General features: G+C 27.8%; 2 protein-coding genes and 1 non-coding gene across 5 annotated transcripts in view; 2 read left to right on the top strand and 1 right to left on the bottom strand.

Annotated features, from left to right (window-relative positions):
• The window catches only part of LOC100166457 (calcium uniporter protein, mitochondrial), an 82,640-nt gene that overhangs the window by 23,041 nt on the left and 40,278 nt on the right, over window positions 1–19,321 (top strand). Inside the window, exon 2 of the mRNA XM_008186989.3 lies at window positions 329–446. Within this exon, the coding sequence (XP_008185211.1) occupies window positions 329–446 (118 nt within the window). The remainder of the gene's footprint in view (window positions 1–328; window positions 447–19,321) is intronic.
• The window catches only part of LOC100160248, a 78,741-nt gene that overhangs the window by 42,890 nt on the left and 16,530 nt on the right, over window positions 1–19,321 (bottom strand). For all 3 annotated transcript variants that reach the window (XM_001946575.5, XM_029486804.1, XM_029486805.1), the window contains one exon: window positions 8,144–8,302. In XM_001946575.5, coding sequence (XP_001946610.2) covers window positions 8,144–8,302 — 159 coding nt within the window. The remainder of the gene's footprint in view (window positions 1–8,143; window positions 8,303–19,321) is intronic.
• Window positions 10,376–10,457, top strand: TRNAS-AGA. The gene has a single exon. It is a non-coding gene; the product is annotated as a tRNA-Ser (tRNA).

Here is a 19,321-nt window from a genome sequence, read left to right as displayed (position 1 = left end):
AAAAAAGTAATGCTATAAAGGACTACGCTAACCGCTCAGCATCGTTTTTCGTATTCAATGGTTTATCATTGTATTAAAATATAACACATCCATTACAACTACTGCACAGCAGAGTGGTATACCCACTTGTCCACCTTTTTATTTGTTTATATATTATTAACATTTTAATTCAAATATATGTTATAACTTGAGAAATTGACTATTTGTTTGTTTTTAAATCATACATAGACTGGAAAATTGTATTTAGTACATATAGATAACCTTTAATGGTTTATATTTTATAATATTATGTTAAGGTCAAAAAGTATCTAAATTGCATTATTTTCAGGTTGTGCAGCGATGCCGTCGACACCATTGCAAACGATGGTCTAGCTCAATGTCTACAACGTTTTCGGGTGATGGAAATGAAGGAAAACAAATATTAAAACCTTCATATGACAAGTCAGGTAAACATATCACTAATAATTATTAATTATATAGTGATATTAACTATTAACTATTAAGCTCAGGTACAAGGTTGGTCACCATATTTTGTAATTTTTCTATAAATTGAACATAAAAAAGGAAGAGCACGATTACTTGGCTTGTACCAGATGTCCATATAGTAATACTTTATATACATAATTCTACTGTGCATGTGTTGTGAACTCTTCCTAAACGGTTGGACCGATTTGAATGATTTTATTTGTATGCGTTTGGGTGACACCCCGGATGGTTTAGATTCACAAATCATCCTCCTAGGTCCACCAGGTCTCCCTAGGTTGGACACCAGGGGATATGCTTAAACGAGGATTTAGAGATTTATGGTCGAAATTTTCGTTATACATTTTTGCCATGTGTTATAAAGCTATTATAATAATAATAATTATTATTAGATTTTTTGTAATCAATAGCAACCATTTAAATGAACAAAAAACAAAATAAAATAAATGTATTATAATTACACAATCACGCATTTTCTACGGCGTACGACTTTGTTTTATTGTGCCGATATTCTCATTAACAATACCATACCACGACCAAGACGATAAAATACTTCCCGACAAAGCCGTAATCCAATTAGGATTTGAAACATTGCGAATGAAAGGACTGATATACTATAATATATAGAAATTAATGTTTGTGTGTAGATTGATCTCTGGGAAGAAGATAGGCTAATTTAAAAAGGGTTAAATTTGGTTTTTTTTATTCATCGGATTTTAGTACGGATAGGTTAGATTAGGATTTTGTATAAATTGATTATATTTTATATTAATCCACCGTAAGTGGAATTAAATAAAAACGACAAACTTGGTATAACTTTGATACTTTAGAGTTAAATCATATAGGTACTTACGTACAAACAGCACGGGGTCCGCGATCTACCTGATAATATACTGCTGTGAATAAGAATTTTTTTCCAGGTAACAGAAAAGTTAAGATAAATATAGAACATCATTCACCGAATATTAAATAACCAACTGAACACATTTTGAGTCATATAGAGTTGGTACATTTAACGGGCAACGAAGTGCACGGGAATAGCTAGTATAAATGTATAATATTAATATGTACGATGTACCCGAGGCAGAATTTAAAAGTGTAGCTCTACGATTCTGTTTTTGGTATATGTTTATAGCAAATTATTATTATTTCTCTACGGTCAATCACCAATATTAATATTCTTTTATTCCGTAACTGAAATAGGTACCACACCACAGTGTGACTACACACAAGACCAGTGGCAGATCTAGAATTTTTTTCTTTTTTTTTGGGGGGGGGGAGCTATTATCTTTTTCCAAGTTTTACGACACAAATATTTAAAACGGTACAATTTATTAACCTTGATGCTAGGACAATGGGGGGGGGGGGGGACTCTGGCCACCCTTAAATCTGCCACTTCACAAGACACAAATATATATGCAGTGGTCAGCACTCTTTACGTGTCTATTATCTACAACATATACGTGTATAAAGTTAAAACTAACTCAATGTTACAAATTTACTATAGTAAATACTCTTTTTATAACTCGAAAATCACATCACATTATGTTATATTATTATATTTAAAGTTTAACACATAAAAAGAAACTTAAAAAAAATCTAGGCATACTGCTCCTTACAAGTTCTACTTGTGAGTAGGTAATTGCCCATTCTGGCCTCTCCCTTATCACGGGCTTGGATGGGTATTTATTTGTATATATCATAGGTTTATGATTAAAATGTAGTTTTTACTTTTTAATAATATCTCTTGAATAATTTAATATACCTAGTGTTATTCTAAATAAATCTTTTTTTCAAGGAGTTTAAGTTGCTTATTAATTAAATGAATAATTATTTTATAAGGTATTCTTTTAATTTACATTTGTGTTTATTTGATCGATAAATGCATGAAAACATTTGTACTATTCTCAATACTTGAATAATTGATAATAATAAAATGTACTTAGGAATAATGTTTTATTTTTTAGTTAATTAAATAAATAAAAAATGACGAACTTGAGAGTTTTTTTAAATGTAATTCAAAATTAATTTTATGTTAAATGCGTTTATATTAATTTGTATATCGTTTGATAGTTCATTGTAATTTGTTACTTTTTTAATATAGTGGTAGAAAAAAACTTTTAATATAGTTGATCGTCATTTTATTATATAAATAATATAATATATAATTATCATACATCGTAAATAGTTAATTATTTAATTCACTTTATGAGGCTTTAATTATTATTTAAGTATAAATAAACATCATTATCCATTAACTTTTTGGAATTATATCAATACCTAAGTCATAACAACCAGATTTTTAACCCATTTAAATGTATGATGATTGTATTAATAAATAATTACCTAAGTAATATTATTATTCCGATTACAAAATTAATTAATTTTCCACTTTATTGAGTAAGTACAACTTTTAATATTTTAGTTTCAAATTATTATTAACATTTTATTAACATATACAGAAAAAAAAACTAAGAAACTTGAAAATGCAAGTTAACGAAATTGAAAATACACGTTGACAGCTTGAAAACAATTTAAATATTTTGAATATTTCATGGTGTATAGCAAATGCTAATATAAATGTTCAGTACAATTTCATGCATCTACAATCATTTGTTTAAGAGTTACGACAAAAATAAAATTTTGTCGAAAACCGATTTTGTGTAAAAAATATGATCAAATATACTTACTAATATCATATAGAATGTCTGACCGTCTTCTTTCAAAATCGTTTTTCTTATACTTATATCATTGATTAAAATTTAACACCATCCATCATAGTCACCACTTGCCCACTTTTGTTAAATTTACATTTTTAGATCAAATTTGGACGAAATTAGATATTTTAACTCAGAATAACGATTATAGTTATTCTGTAGTAGGTAATTTATAAATATAATTTATAGGGTCATATAACTAGTACGTATATTTTTATATTTTACTGTACGCAATGAAGTTTTCCAAATATTTAGATTAATTTTAAGCATATTTATAGTGTACTAGGTACTAATAGTAAAATAAATTACTATAATATCAATATAAATATATCATAATATATCATTGATAGTTTAGGGTAACAGAAGGTCTTCGCTAAGAATCATTTTTCGTTCGCGATGATTTATCACTTATCACTTATCACTTATCACATATAAATCATTATTGAATTGAAATTTAAGATATATACATGACAGTGATTACACTATTACAGTGGCCTACTTTCCCCGTTTTTAGTTCTGGTATTACATTTTTATTAAGATACTTTATAAACGTATAACAATTTTTTATTAGGAATTTCAGTATATATATTTTGGTTTATTTAAGCTCGTCGACGCCTTGTATGCTCATTTGATTTTAATCTTATTTTTATGATATATTTGTATGATTATATTATTTGCAATGAAAATTATGTAAGGTGAATGTGATGAAAATGAATGTATGATTTTTTGACTGCTAGACTTAATTTGATATAAATCTAAATATCTATCAAATGAGTAAATCACTGACTATGATGAATAGTTGATAATTAATTCATTATAATTTATAAGATAAGAGAGTCATATAAATTATAAATAAACTTTATTAGCTATTTTGTAACAAATAAAAATTGCAAAAATGTAAATTAATAAAAATTTTCCTTTTCTATCTCTTACTTTTATTTTAGATTCTGAGTGGAACGATGAATGTATTGATTTTACAATGATGTGTGTTTTTTATTTTTATTTTTTGTGTCTGTCATCACGGTTTGGGGCAGTAAGACTGCTTCGATTTTCTTTAACAGTATCTTGTTCGATGGGAAAGTACATTTAGTTGTTGCATTCGGGAGGTCAAATTTTAAAATTCCCAATAGTTTTCACAAGCGTTGGGAAAAACAACATAAAAATTAAGAAAAAATAGGATTTTAGAACTTTTCACTGGTAGTTTATATTTGCATTTTCTATACACGATATTCAAAATATTTAGATTTGTTTTGAACACTTTAGGAACATTTTCAGTTTCAAATTTTATTAGTCTTCTTTTCTATAAATGTCAATAACACTTTTTTTGTTGGAAAAAAAGCTTGAAAATTTAATATGAGCGTTTGAAGTTTTTTATATTGGACAATATTGGATATTCATTCAATTTCTCATGTAGGTAGTGGTTTTGTTATTTTGTTGTAATTTAAAAACGAATAACTGTAGATACATGAACATTTTACTGAATGTTCATTGTCAGTTCTACCATTTAACTACCTGAAATACGTGTTCGGTGCCACTGCTTAAAAACCAAAATGTATCTTAAATTTGAATTCAATGATAATTAATAACTCATAGCCACGATTAAAGATATACCTACAGGTTACTCAACGAAACTTATTTTTTGGTGCGCTTAAAATTAACGATCTTGTCATTGCAAGAATAACAGTTAGCGCTTTTGCATTATAGTGATTTATTTTGGTACTACAAAATATATCAATATGTATATATATACAATATTATGTATTGGAGCGCTAGTAGTTATTTTCTACTAAGGTATATAAGTATAAGGTCTATATGTTATTTTCACATCGTTGATCAGCTATTAGAATTAGAAATCAACATTTACGCGCACCATTTTTGTTGAATATGTGCATAGGGTCGTTGAGTAACCTTAAACCTATAGCTTATACCATACGATAAACGATTCTGAGCGAAGACCGTCTTTCAGCCTATATTACCAAGAATGTCTTATGATATATTTTTTATTTATATTGCTATTATAGTAATTTATTTTACTATTATAGTAACACGATATACCTAAATAGGATTAAATTTATCTAAATATTTTGGAGTATGTTATTCTTTTTAAAAAGTTGTGATGTATTTTACTCGATTATTGTATTAAATACAAGAACTATGTACCTATTTGAAAACTTAAATGATCAAACTTGAACATTTGACAAACATAACCATTATCTAAAGTTAAAATAAGTAAATGTTTACATTTATTAGTAGGTGGTATGTACCTACATACAAACTAAAAATATATTTCAACGTAACGCTACATGCAGGTGTTTAATGTTTAAACATGGGTTCATACTTGAACGTCACTAATATAAGTACCTACCTATGATAAAAGTAAAATATAAGGTTTAGTTATTACTTATTATTATAAATGAAATGCTTTAATTAAAAATAATGGCTAAAGTTAAAATAAAATATAAATTTAAATTAATATTATATAGTAATTAATAATGATATGTGTACCTATGTACAATTAGTATGTAATGACAATGTTTAAGTAAAAAAAAAAAAGGTTGGCAAGTGGGTGTCTCTCTGCTGTACAGTAGGTTACAAGTGGGTCACTGTAATAGATGGTGTTAAATTTGAATTCAATGATATAATATCATTGTATGAGAAAAACGATTCTGAGCGAAAACGGTCAGTCAGCCTATGATTACTAAGTATATTTGATGATATTATTATGAATAAAGTAATTTATATATAACCTATTTACGTGGAACCTTGTTTTAAATTTTCAACCTTAGCTATAAAAGTTGAATATTTTATAAACTTTAAACTAAAAAAAGGTAGGTAAGTGGATGTCGCTCTGCTGTACAGTAGGTTACAAGTGGGTCACTGTATAATGGATAGTATTAAATTTGAATTCAATGATATAATATCACTGTATAAGAAAAACGATTCTAAGCGGAGACGGTTTGTCAGTCTAGGTATTAGACATACCTATTATATATGTATACTTATCTATAGTATTAAAAAAAAATTGACCTATAATAGGTATCAATAATAAATTCCAAATTAATCATATCACAATATCCATTAGGTAACGCGTTATACATCAACAACAAACCGTGGTACTATCATAGATATATAATAGTATACTTTAGAAGTTTCAAGTACCCACAATTAGTAATATTATACAATCACAACAAAATAACTAAAATAGTTATTCCAGGTTTTTTAATATGTAATTTCGTCCAAATTTGAACTTAAAATGACTATAAAAATAAACTGTGCTTATGTATTTCTTAGAATTTTTGGTAACAGAATTAAATATTTACGTGAAATCTTGTTTTAAATTTTCAATCCTTAGATATAAAAGTTGAACATTTTATAAATTTTTAACTACAAAATAATTATTCAATTTTAAATTTGATAAATTTTGTCAAAATGTCAACTTCAAATGCTTATAAAAAAAAATGTGTGCCTATGTATTTTTAGTATTTTACAATAAATTGCTATTGTAACAATATTGCATTAAATTTTCACGCATTTTTACCAAACAAATAAAATTTTATTGATATTTATAGAAAAAAAAATTAAAAAAATTGAAAGATGACAATGTCTGTAAGCAGCTCAAAAAGAGTCAAGTTATTTTCAAATTTTTATCGTGTATAGAAAATTATAATATAAACATTCAGTGAAATTTTCAAGTATCTACAGTCATTCGTTTTAAAGTTACACCAAAAACCAAAATCAATTTTCTCGAAAACAGATTTTGCGTAAAAATTCCCGTTTTTCCTTAATTTTTCTTTTGTTTTTCACGGCGCTTTTGAAAACTATTGGAAAAATTTTACTTTTGACCCCCCAAAGTACCAACTACATTCACTTTTCTATCAGAAAAGGTACTGTTGAAGAAAATCCAAGCACTTGTACTGTCCTAAAAGGTGATGACAGACACAAAAAAAAATTAAAAAATTAAAAAAAAAATAAGAAAAAAAAAACACATCATTGTAAAATCAATACATTCATCGTTCCACTCAGAATCTAAAATATATTTAATTAGAACTTTTTTATTCTCATTTATTATGTTTATTATTGTTAGTTGAACTCTTTTCAGAATAATGCTTTCTCGTTTCTCTGTTTCTCATCGATCTTATAACACGAAATAATGTAATAATTATGAAACATCAAAATCTGTATCACGTTCGTAAAATTCTGTTGAATATGGATAAATATAATAACTGGTAGGTACTATTGGTAGTGATTAATTCAATTAGAACCTTTTCATACTAAAGTATTGTTAATAATTGTGTTCCATTATAACAGAGCGTTTTAAATTTGTGTTTATAATTTAATTTTTGGCGATTTAGAACATTTTACTTTTAAAAAAATTGTCAATAATGATCGTATAATCATAAATATTAGCCTAAAAGTCTTTTATATATCTTTTAATAGAAGATGCGCCTTTGCATTCTAAAACCATTTTAGTTAAAAAGTGTCTTTTCAAACAAATGCGAATTATAGAACCTTTTCATTCTAGACCCATGCAATTTAAAATATCCCGACTGCCAAACCGTCTCCGTTCAGAATCGTTTTTCTTATACCATGATATTATATCATTGAATTCAAGTTTAATACAATAATCCATTATACATTGACTCTCTTGTAATCTACTGTACAGCAGATTGACATCCATTTACCCGATTTTTTTATAATATGTTTTAACCTATATTTTTGGTATCATTAAAATGTATTATTTAATGACATTAAAAATTATTTCAAAATCTGACTATGACGGTTTCAGGTTTGCATTTATTTTTACCCAAACCAAAAATGAAGAAAGTTCCATTAGGTACTTAATTATAATTTAATTAATTTTTTTTCTTTATAAATACAGTCTTTATATATACAACACCTCCGGGGTCCGTGATAAATCGAATACTAATAATAATCGGACTTACCTTATTGTAAGAAGTGGTGGTGTTCTATAAGGTGTCTTCAATCTCACCCTAGGTATTAGTTCTTGATTAGGCTTTTGGTCCCAACAGAACCGATGGAAGAATTGTTCATCCTCATCATCTGTTCTAGTTGAAAATCCTTCTGGGTCGCTTTGTATATGCCTGTAAAAATATTTAATTGTATATATTATTGTGTCCCTTTCTATATAATTAAGATATTTAGAGTTTCTTCTAGCATTAAAAAAAATTGATAACTGGTACTTAACATTATTTTATTCTAATTTTTGGATTTTTGGATTTAATTTGATATATTCCTATAATGTTTAAAAAATAATGTATTTATGTATTCCAGTTCAGTGGCATCTTGTATAGCTATTTTAGTTCATATTATTATGTTCATTATTTATACTAAGCATTTTATATACATGACAGTATGACACTATAGTCTATGGCAGTAACGTTTATCATAATAAAATATTTTCACAGTGTATAGAGACCCGACCATCCGGGTATTGATAAGCACTACTATAAGCGCAGCGACGAGTGCCGCAAAACGTGTTATTACTGCACATACTATACAACATTTCTTAACCCTGTGACCCACTTGGGGAGGTGTTGCATAGCAAATCGGGGGATATTTTCGTTTTTAACTGTCCGAGCGAGCGCAGCGAGCGAGTGACCCCGCTCGGTGACTCGGTGCAACAAAAATGCAATTTTCTTAACCCTTTGACCCACTTGGGGAGGTGTTGCATAGCAAATCGGGGGATGTTCAGTCAAAAATACTTTTAAAAGTTAATATATAATATAACAAGTCCCGGCGCATGGGCAGTATGTATCCGGATGGTTGGGTTTCTTATCAATATCCGGATGGTCGGGTCTCTATACACAGCGAAATATTTTATAACGGTATAGGACATAGGTGGCAACTACTGGAGGCATGCGAAAATATGCATCCATCGAAGAAATCCAATAAGGTTCTAACTGCTCTGTGTGCACATGACCGTGATAAACCCAATACCAGGGCATTATTTTAATTTTAAGCTTTATTTTACACAGTTCTGTCCGATTCTCTGCAAAGGTTTTCGATCAATTCGTTGTCGAAGTCCGTAAGTGCGTTTAGCGAGTTGTGATGTAATTACCTACAGTATTAATACAATTGTGCAATGATATTCCTGAAAAAATTGTTTATATTTTACATAATATGCCACTGTCCAATGAATTTATAATTATAGTAAGCAATTATAAATACCTACAAATTATGTAATGTAAGCAGAGTTATAAAAATGTTTTAATTGTATGACAAACATTTTTTTTGTAAAATATAAAAATACGTTTAGCCGGTATCTAGTTATTTTGTTTAGATATTGTCAAATGTTATGATATTTGAAAATTTGTTCAACGTTTTTTTTATGAATCTTTAAATGTTGAATAACGATTTACGGACATTTTTTGTGTTTGATAGCTATATCATTTTTCAGTTTTTCATTAATACAATTTATATTGCTTTTCTTTAATTTTTATGAGCACTTGAAATTTACAAAAACGATCAATCAATACTGGTTAACCGAGCTACTGTGCTCATAATTGTTTTTTTTTTCGAAAGCAATTTATCATTGCTACTAGATTTAGAATAATAACATACCAGCTTTTGCCATGATGAACAAAGTGAGACAATTTTTACAAAAGTTGAAGGGTATCACTAAGTTTTTGTGTTCTGGTTTTATTTTTTCTGAAAGCGTTATCATTTACTATTATTATTTTTGGATCAGAATTTATTAAACTCTTAGCGCCGTGTTTGTTAGCAATTTATTATACTCGAACGCCTATTCAGTTCACACTAACCGTATCTATTACGATTTACGGCCATATTTTATGAATTACTTTTATGTGCTACTGATTCTTTTCAAATTTTAACGTGTTGGTTTAATATTAGTAATTTTTTCTATGAATCATTTCTGATTTAGGGTTTGAATGAAAATGTTATATTTTCTGGTCATATATTTAATCATATTCCCATAATCCCATAACCAATGTAATAGACGAGTATATTCTTATATTGTCAAAACAAATTTTAATATCGTTGTTATTTAATTACTTTCATAAATGTACCGCAGATATTGAATTATTTTATTATTGAATTATTGAAGGTCAAAGTAAAAACGGTCAAATTTATCTGTATTGACTGTGTGCATTTATTTCGTTAAATGTACCAATTTCTCATTTTATCAATATCGGGCAGTCGTGGCCGAGCGGTTAAGGCGTCTGACTAGAAATCAGATTCCCTCTGGGAGCGTAGGTTCGAATCCTACCGACTGCGTTCAAATTTTTATTTTTCATATTATTTTTAAAAAGTTTGTTTACTTAAATTTAATAAACATATTTTATTAAAATATATCTACGTTATCATTACTTGGGATTTAAATTTTTTTGTTTAACTGTTGATCTTCGCTTAATTGGTTTCTTGAAACTATACTACAATCCGCATATAAATTCTTTGTCTTATAAACATAGCAAAGTTGCGTTTAGGCAAATTGTATATTAATAATTGTACCTACCTATTGGTAGCTTTAGGATTAGAGTGAACTATTATAAAACTTACAAATAAGAACATTATTAAAAGTTGGTTTTTCAATATTAAAAATGTCAAGCGGGTTAAATTTTAAATTTAGATATAGTTTGATTATACCTATAATGTCAATTCAAATATTAAGCTAACACAAAATTGGTTCAGCAGATTGAAGAACGGAAGTTCGTATGTTGTACATTTGACTTTTGTTAGATGAAGATAACACGTCATACAGGAGACTCTTTTAATATAAGTATATAACTTTCAAGATAGATTTTAAAATTTAAAATTGCATTAATATTTAATTCAAAAAAAATATAGAAAATACAGTTGCATATATATTAAAAAGAAGTATGAACGGTGGTCGATTTTCGTAAAACTTTTAAATGTGTCGAATGAACTATATCACGCGCGTGAATTCCTTGAAAGTTGAATTCCTTGAATTCTTTAGTTAAATCTTAACTTGCCCGGCCTCGCCACAAAACAACTTTTATAGAGTTTATTATATTATTATTATTTTGTCTGACCTGGCAGCCGACCGTTTTAAGATGTCAGACTTTGAAGTATCACGAGCACGTAATAAGGGTACAACGGTTATGTTCAGACCTTTTAAACCCCCACGTTACGTATACAGTTTATAATTTGGTGGCGTCGTCGTACATACGTGATTTATTTCTGAAATTTCAAAACTGAACGAATTCCATAATATATATTATGTTCTCAAAATCCAAAATGTTAAATATATTCCCAAATAAAAAGAAATACCTATATAACATGTTTTGTGCTTTTGAATATCAGGTTAACTTTATTTTATTTTCGGTATTTCAGCGAGTATAGATCCTGCAGGAACTACAAATTTAATTATTTTGTATAAATTATTTTTTCCAATGTTAAGTAGTATTAATAAAGAAACATTTGATGATTGTGTCCAAATATTGATGTGATGAAATCTCCCTACATAATTATTATTAGCATATTTGGTGTTCTAACTTTAGTGTATTGTAATTAATCATTTTCTATTATACATTGATTAAAAATGTAAAAAACATAAGGATAATAATATAGCTTGTTTTTCAAATAATTAAAAAACAATTTAATGACAAGTTTTCTATTGTTTCTTAGAAAAATTTAAAATTATCACTTTGCTTATTATAATATCGTTATATTTAGTTTTTTCGTTGAAACATTTGTTTTATTATTTTATGAATGTATGTTACCTATATATATATATAAAATATAGTCATTAAAAAACGTGAGTGATTTGTTTTTAATGAGTTTTAAAATTACGTTTATTTTAGGCTGACCCGATTTTTTCTACCGAAACTTGAAAGTACCTTTTAGCGTTACATACTTAGGTACATAGAATATATAAATTTGGTTGTTACAACAAAAGTTCTATCTAGTTAAAAGTTAATACTTTAGTTAAAGTGATACTATCAGTAGTTGGTATATGGTACCTACGATTTATTTTATAGATCCGTTTAAACTTGAAAGTAATGATAAAGCATAGGTATACAACCACACAGTTGACTTTTTCTGTACCTATGTGTTAACATTTTTTTTCACTACCACTTGCGCAATTTTAAAAGGTCACGAGCGAGTGGGTGACTAAAGAGACGACCGCATTCGTGGCAAATATAGTTTGGTATATGATATCGATTCTGTTATCTACACATTACATGCACACGTCTGCAATGATGCAGCACATTTAAAGGTGTATTTCCTCACATCTGCACTCTGCAGTGACTTATAGATAAATCATCAAAAAATTTATAAAATAGAAATTTGCAAGTTTCTGTGAATATATTATATACCTAAGTAAAATAAAATGCTATTTACAGCGATGATCTCAGCTTTGCAGTTTGGCTATATTTTTAATTTATTTCTATTGAGGTTTTTCGGTAAAATTGTAATCTAACAAAAAAGTAAGCTCTTAGAATTTAAAATAAGCACAACTACTGTATAGCTACTGTTATTTAAATTAATGGGAAATGAGTTTTCTGAATTTTGTAGTTGCAAAACTAAATTTACATAAGCAGAACATTATACGACAAAATGTTTTAACATCAACTATAATTAAACACACGACGATTCATATACAGAATAGTATACATTTTTACATGTTTTATTAACAATAGTATATATTATAGAGGTCAACATTACTAAGCTATAGGTAATAGGTAGTTGGTATCTAGGTAATTTTTGTCTATGTAAATTTAAAAAAATTTTCAAGAAGAGACAATATACATTTTGTAGTACAATATTTAAGAATTTTTAATGAATAAATCTTTGGGTGAAAAAGTATAATATAATGATAACTATTAAAACTAAATAAAATATTGTAAAAATTATAGTTTCATTTTTGAGAAGTTTATATATTAAATAATTTTTTGGATTTTGAATAGAAAAGATTTTATAAGGAAACTATTGAATTATTCACAATAGGATAGATTTATTTATTCATTTAATTGTGGCTTTGTCTTGTTTTAGTGATCATGTTTTTGGATTATAAAATTAATAATTATACAGGGTGTCCTGTGAGGGTACCCCCTTAGCCGTAGAGGGGGACTTTCCGGCCGGACAAAAACCTGAGATCTTACCTATAAACTAAAAAAAAAGGTGGGTAAGTGAATGTCGCTTTGCTGTACACAAGCCCGGATTAAGACATTTTGAGGCCCTTGTACGAAAAAAAAATATTAATGTATATAATGTGTTCTGGGGTGAATTGACCAGCCGACGTCATATAAAAGTATACCAAAAATGATAAAGAAATAGCCTTTAAAGATTGGGTCTAACTTTTTTATTTTTTAAGTCATGGGCAAACTTTTTTTATCAAAATCATACATATCGTGCATTTGTTTATGTATTTTCAAAAGTTTTTAACATTTTTATGTATTTTTTTTATTTTAAAGCTATTTAATTGTCCTATCAACACTCCAAAATACGCAATTGAACTAGAAATGCACTAATTATTTTTATTAAATTAAAAAAGTAGAAAAAAGTTGGCAAAAATTAGCATTTTTTAAAGGAAATCGTGTATTATTCCAAATAATTTATTACTTGGTATGGGTTTTTTGTTTTTTGTATTATTCTGCTGAATTAAACTGAATAACACATATACACACAATATACCTAGAATACCTTGAAAGTTTGGTTTTCATAATATATTCCTGTTAATCGTCACAATCTTAGTTTTCCTAAGATTGAGTCGGTTAATTGGTCGTCATTCGTTTAAATTTTATACTATTCGGTAAATTTTAGTTGTTATAATACAAAAAACAAAAACTCATAGTTAATAATAAATTATTTAGAATAATGTACAATTTCCTTTTAAAAATACTAATTTTTGCCAAGTTTTTTCCTCTTTTTTCAAATTTAATAAAAATAATTAGCACATTTCTGGTTTAATTGCGTATGTCAGTTGATAGGACAATTAGATAACTTTAAAATAAAAATAAAATTACGTCAAAATGTTGAAAAGTTTTGAAGATATATAAACAAATGCGTGATACACATGGTTTTGATAAAAAGACAGTTAATTGCTCATAACTAAAAAAATAAAAGTTAGATTCAATCTTTAAAGGGTATTTCTCCATCATTTTTGGTATACTTTCATATGACGTTGGCCGGTCACTTCACCCTGGAACAAATTGTATTTTATTTAATTTTTTGTTTTCGTTCAAGGGCCTCATGTAAAACATATTAGGTATATGGGCACATAGCAATAAATAATGAATAATGTATTTATGTATCACTTTATTTATAAATTATAATTTACAAGCTTTTTTCCTTGCTAAATAATCATAGATTATTTTTTAGGTGATTTATTTAGTGTTACATAGCCTATAACGAAAAAAGTAATGGACAAATTAGATGCCCCTAAATAAATTCTAACTTTCGAGGCCCAGGGGCCATGGACCCCCCTTAATCTGGGCTTGGCTGTACAGTAGGTTACAAGTGGGTCACTGCATAATAGATAGTATTAAATTTGAATTCAATGATATAATATCACTGTATAAGAAAAACAATTCTGAGCGGACACGGTATGTCAGTCTAGGATATATTATATACTTATCTATGGTATTAAAAAAAAATTTACCAATAGTAGGTATCCATAATAAACTCCAAATTAATCACATCACAATATCCATTAGGTACTTATAACGCGTTATACATCAACAACAAATCGTGGTACTATCATAGATATATAATAGTATACTTTAGAAGTTTCAAGTACCCACGAATAATATTATACAATCACAACAAAATAACTAAAATATTTATGCCAGGTTTTTTAATATGTAATTTCGTCCAAATTTGAGCTTAAAATGACTATAAAAATAAACTGTGCTTATGTATTTTTTAGATTTTTTGGTAACAGAATTACCTATTTATGTGGAATCTTATCTTAAAATTTCAATCCTGATCTATAAAAGTTGAACATTCAATACATTTTGTCAAAAATCGAACTTTAAATGCTTGTAAAAAACATTGTGACTGTATTTTTAATATTTTTCAACTACTATTGTGACAATGTATTAAGTGCCTCGTATTATATTTTCAAGCTTTTTTACCAAACAAATAACATTTTATTGACATTCATAGAAAAAAAAAGCATTGAAAAATAATAAATAAAAAAATATTGGAAACTATAAATGTCCATAAATAGTCCAAAACAAATCAAAATATTTTGAAAATTTTAATATATAATTAAATTATAATTAAATTAATTCAAAAATTGGTTTTACGTAAAACTTACCACTTTTTTTGTTTTTCCTGTAATCCTGTTACTTTCGAAAACTACTAAGAATTTTCAATTTGACCTCTCAAAATGATCAACTATAGATTCACTTTTCTATCAGGGAAAATGCCGATGTCGAAAATTGGAGCATTTTTTCTACCCAAAATGTTGATGATTGACAGAAAAAAAACACGCGTCATTGTAAAATGTAAATACATTACATTCATTCGCTATGCTCAGAAAGATAATCTTAAAAATCTCTTAAAAATTATTTTTTTTCGCAAATAAAATAGTTTTTAGAAGTTATTATTTTTCATGTAAATGCAAAATATTCATTTTACAATAACTGTTGCAGAGAGTTTAAACTTTTATGTTTATACATATTTATATAGGTAATTATATAATTTGAAAAATGTCCTTCATGTATTAGTGTATATTACACTATTTCACAATAAAAAATAATATTATGAATAGATAATACATTTATTATTACAATTATTATATATTATCATATCGTTAAATAATTATTTATCATAAATTATATAACTCTCTATGAATCTTTAAATGTTCATCCATTGTAATTCGGTCGTATTATCTTAAATTTACACGAAAAATGAAACAAGGGAAAGTTATATTGTATAGTTTACACGTTGTAGTTTTGTACAATGTACAGAATATACATGGTGATTCACAAAGCACGATCACCCTATTTTTTCTTTAATAATGAATTTAACCAAATTCTGATTTTTTGAACTATTAAATATCTTTATAAGAACCATATTTTCAAATAACTTAAATTACTTAAAATACTATTTATACCATTAGTTAAGGACTAAGGAGTGTCCTTTGGCGGTACAAACTTATTTTTTAAAATTAGAACCAACCTTTTTTACTTAAATTGTTATAATGTGATTTTTTTATAAAAATGTATATATATCTAAATATAAATTTTAACAAGGAGTTTTTATGTTGCTTAATTTTGTGCACTTACTACTAAAGATAATATTAAGTGCATCAAGGATCCATATCCCATTACGGGATTGAAAGATATAGATTATAGGGTAAATGATAATCTAAAAACTTTAGTAATTTATATTAATATTTCAGCAGTTTATAATTTGTTAAAATGCCCGGGTATAATAAATGTTACACCGAATATTACATTCGTTTTTATAAAACTATTTTAAACGACTTTTATAGTTTTAACCTTAGTACACATAACAATAATTCAAATAATACTCGTTTGAATTTTGACTTAGATACATCAATATTTAAAAAGATGATTTACAGTATAACAATTTTGGTTCTTATTTGAAAAAAGATGTTTGTATCGTGACACTTTTTAATTGGTATAAAAATCTAAATAATTGTAAGAAGTTGAATAATTTCATTTTAAAGAAAAAATATGGGATGAATACCAAACTTGATGTTGGGTATTCATCGTGTGTATATAATATACAATATATTCCATGTGTATAACATTACGAGTTTATCCACCTATTTTTGTGTTACAAAATTATTAGTATAATAATAGGAAACTAATTTGTCTTCATTTTTTTTTTTTTTTTGAGTTAAGTCTTTGATAACTGAGTTCATTACTGTGGGGAAGAAGGTACACTTGGTTTGAACACGTGGCAAAGATATGTCACTAAAATCCGGGTGATTACCCATCCGGGAACTTAGTGAGTAGTGACACAGGCTGGTGCTGGTACTTGGAACACGTTTGTGACTGAAGCCTAACCAGGCCACTTTAATTTTCTTTTATAGGCTTAGATTCTAAAAATCTAAACGTTAGAATAAAAAAAAGTAAATAGAAGAACATTTGTAATTCAGTATATTTTATAGTTAGACAATGTTGTATTATAAATAGTGGCATATAAGTTAAAGTTTTTTTTATAACTTATTGGTATCTATTATATGTAGGTATTAATGTATTCTATACCTATTATAATAATTATTATATTAGGTACACTTATCATAAAAGCCATGGCAATGGCCAATAATATCTGGTTGGTTATACATTTTTAATACCTATATAATATTATCTCGAATATTATCGTTATTGTAGTTACTATAGTTTTCGTAAAAAAAAGTTGCTTATTCCGTAATTTTAAATATATATTGTATTATTGTCGACTCCATGTGCAGTCCTGTAGAGTGTAACGATATATAGTATACACTACCTTTTTAATATTGTGTTTAGTGTGTGGAACAATTCATGCAAATAAAAATATATTCCTTTGACAGTTTTCATTTTGTATATTGTTTATCATTAAATTCAAAATAAGAGTACCTACCAGTGATATTTTTATTCGATATCAGACTATTTTTACTTTAAAAACAGCAGGATCATTTTAAAAGGAATTCCATTAATAAAGTAGTCTGTGAATGTACTGTATTTGTAAAACAGGAAAAAAATGTATCATTACCTATAGAATAGTATTGATAGTGAAAAGTGAATTTTTTTTTTCAAACTGTGTGATTCGACGTGCTACAAGACATAGTAATGTGTACCTATTTACGTTACGTAAAAACAGAGAAATGTATACCGTGACTAAATTTTATAGTGAATACAGCAGTGTGCGCGCGACCTTGCTTAATAATATTATTATTCTTCTTCAGATTATCGCGCGATGAGGCTGTGACGACCCGGGACACTTTGGTGAAAGTGATGTCAACACTCAACAATAAATATAATAAATACTAATCATATATAATATTGTACCTTTATTACCAATTCGTAGGAACGATCAAACTGCACGCCTTATGTTATGCAGATTTTCAACTTTTGAGCGTTTTGATTATCTCAGTGAGGTCAGGTATAATATGACATTATTATTTTAGAATTCGTCGTGCACGAATATGGCGCACTCATCAGTCTGTATCATAATACTTTATGGATGCCCCTAACCTAATCTTCCGCATTCGCATGTGTTGTGATCATGTGTACTCCTGATATTTACACAATAAAATAAAAAATTAATTTGGTTAATATTGTACTAAAAACCATGTCACGCCCTCCTCCCATGGGTACCGATTCTACCAACGCGAATTCTATCCACTGAGTTGGACGTATTGGAATCTTTGATATTTTTCTCGCAAACATCAACCATCGTATTCGCATACGATGTCGACAGCAATCTTTTCAACTTTAATAATACACAGTCGTCGATTGTGCAGTTTTTTCTGTGCTCTTATATATTATATAAGATATATATTTTTTTTATTATTGATTAACACACGGCATTGGTTGGTTTTTCAATTGCGGGAGAGGAAACTGTAGGTTTGGTTAACACGTGTGTTTAGTTTTGGCAAAATTTCAAATTGGGCATCCGTAGGTTTTTGCCATGCCCGTTCGGGGGATGGCGGTGTGCTCTTATATTACATGCATATAATATTCATTTAATATCATATTGTGCATTTAATGATGTCGTGGCCATGATGTGATTGACGACTGCCAGTCGTCGTCGGAAATTATCGTGTCGTCGCTAAATTATGTTTGCACATTACAATATTACATAATGATCAATTTTCTCACACAGTCATTTGGTTGAATCTGTTTATATTCATGTTAATCTATAGGTACGTGCGTCACAAATCACATAAATACAAGTCGCGCGCGCGTCTCGGGTCGTCGATCGCGCGTTGTGTTTCAGTTGCGCCCGCGCTCACAGTATGCCGCCTAGCTATAATATTATAATATATTATAACAACAATTTTATGCTGAACCGAGCAGACCGTGCCTGACAGCTTTTGTCCGGTTGCTAGTTTCTTACGCGATGTATGTATTTGCGAATAAGTATATTATATTCATTAGAGAACAGTAACACAAACGATTTTTCGGTCCGGCTTAGAGGGTTATTGTTGGTAAATC

This window comes from Acyrthosiphon pisum, chromosome A1 (genome assembly GCF_005508785.2).
Source record: "Acyrthosiphon pisum isolate AL4f chromosome A1, pea_aphid_22Mar2018_4r6ur, whole genome shotgun sequence".
Taxonomy (NCBI): domain Eukaryota; kingdom Metazoa; phylum Arthropoda; class Insecta; order Hemiptera; family Aphididae; genus Acyrthosiphon; species Acyrthosiphon pisum.
This window is presented reverse-complemented; position numbering and strand designations above follow the sequence as displayed.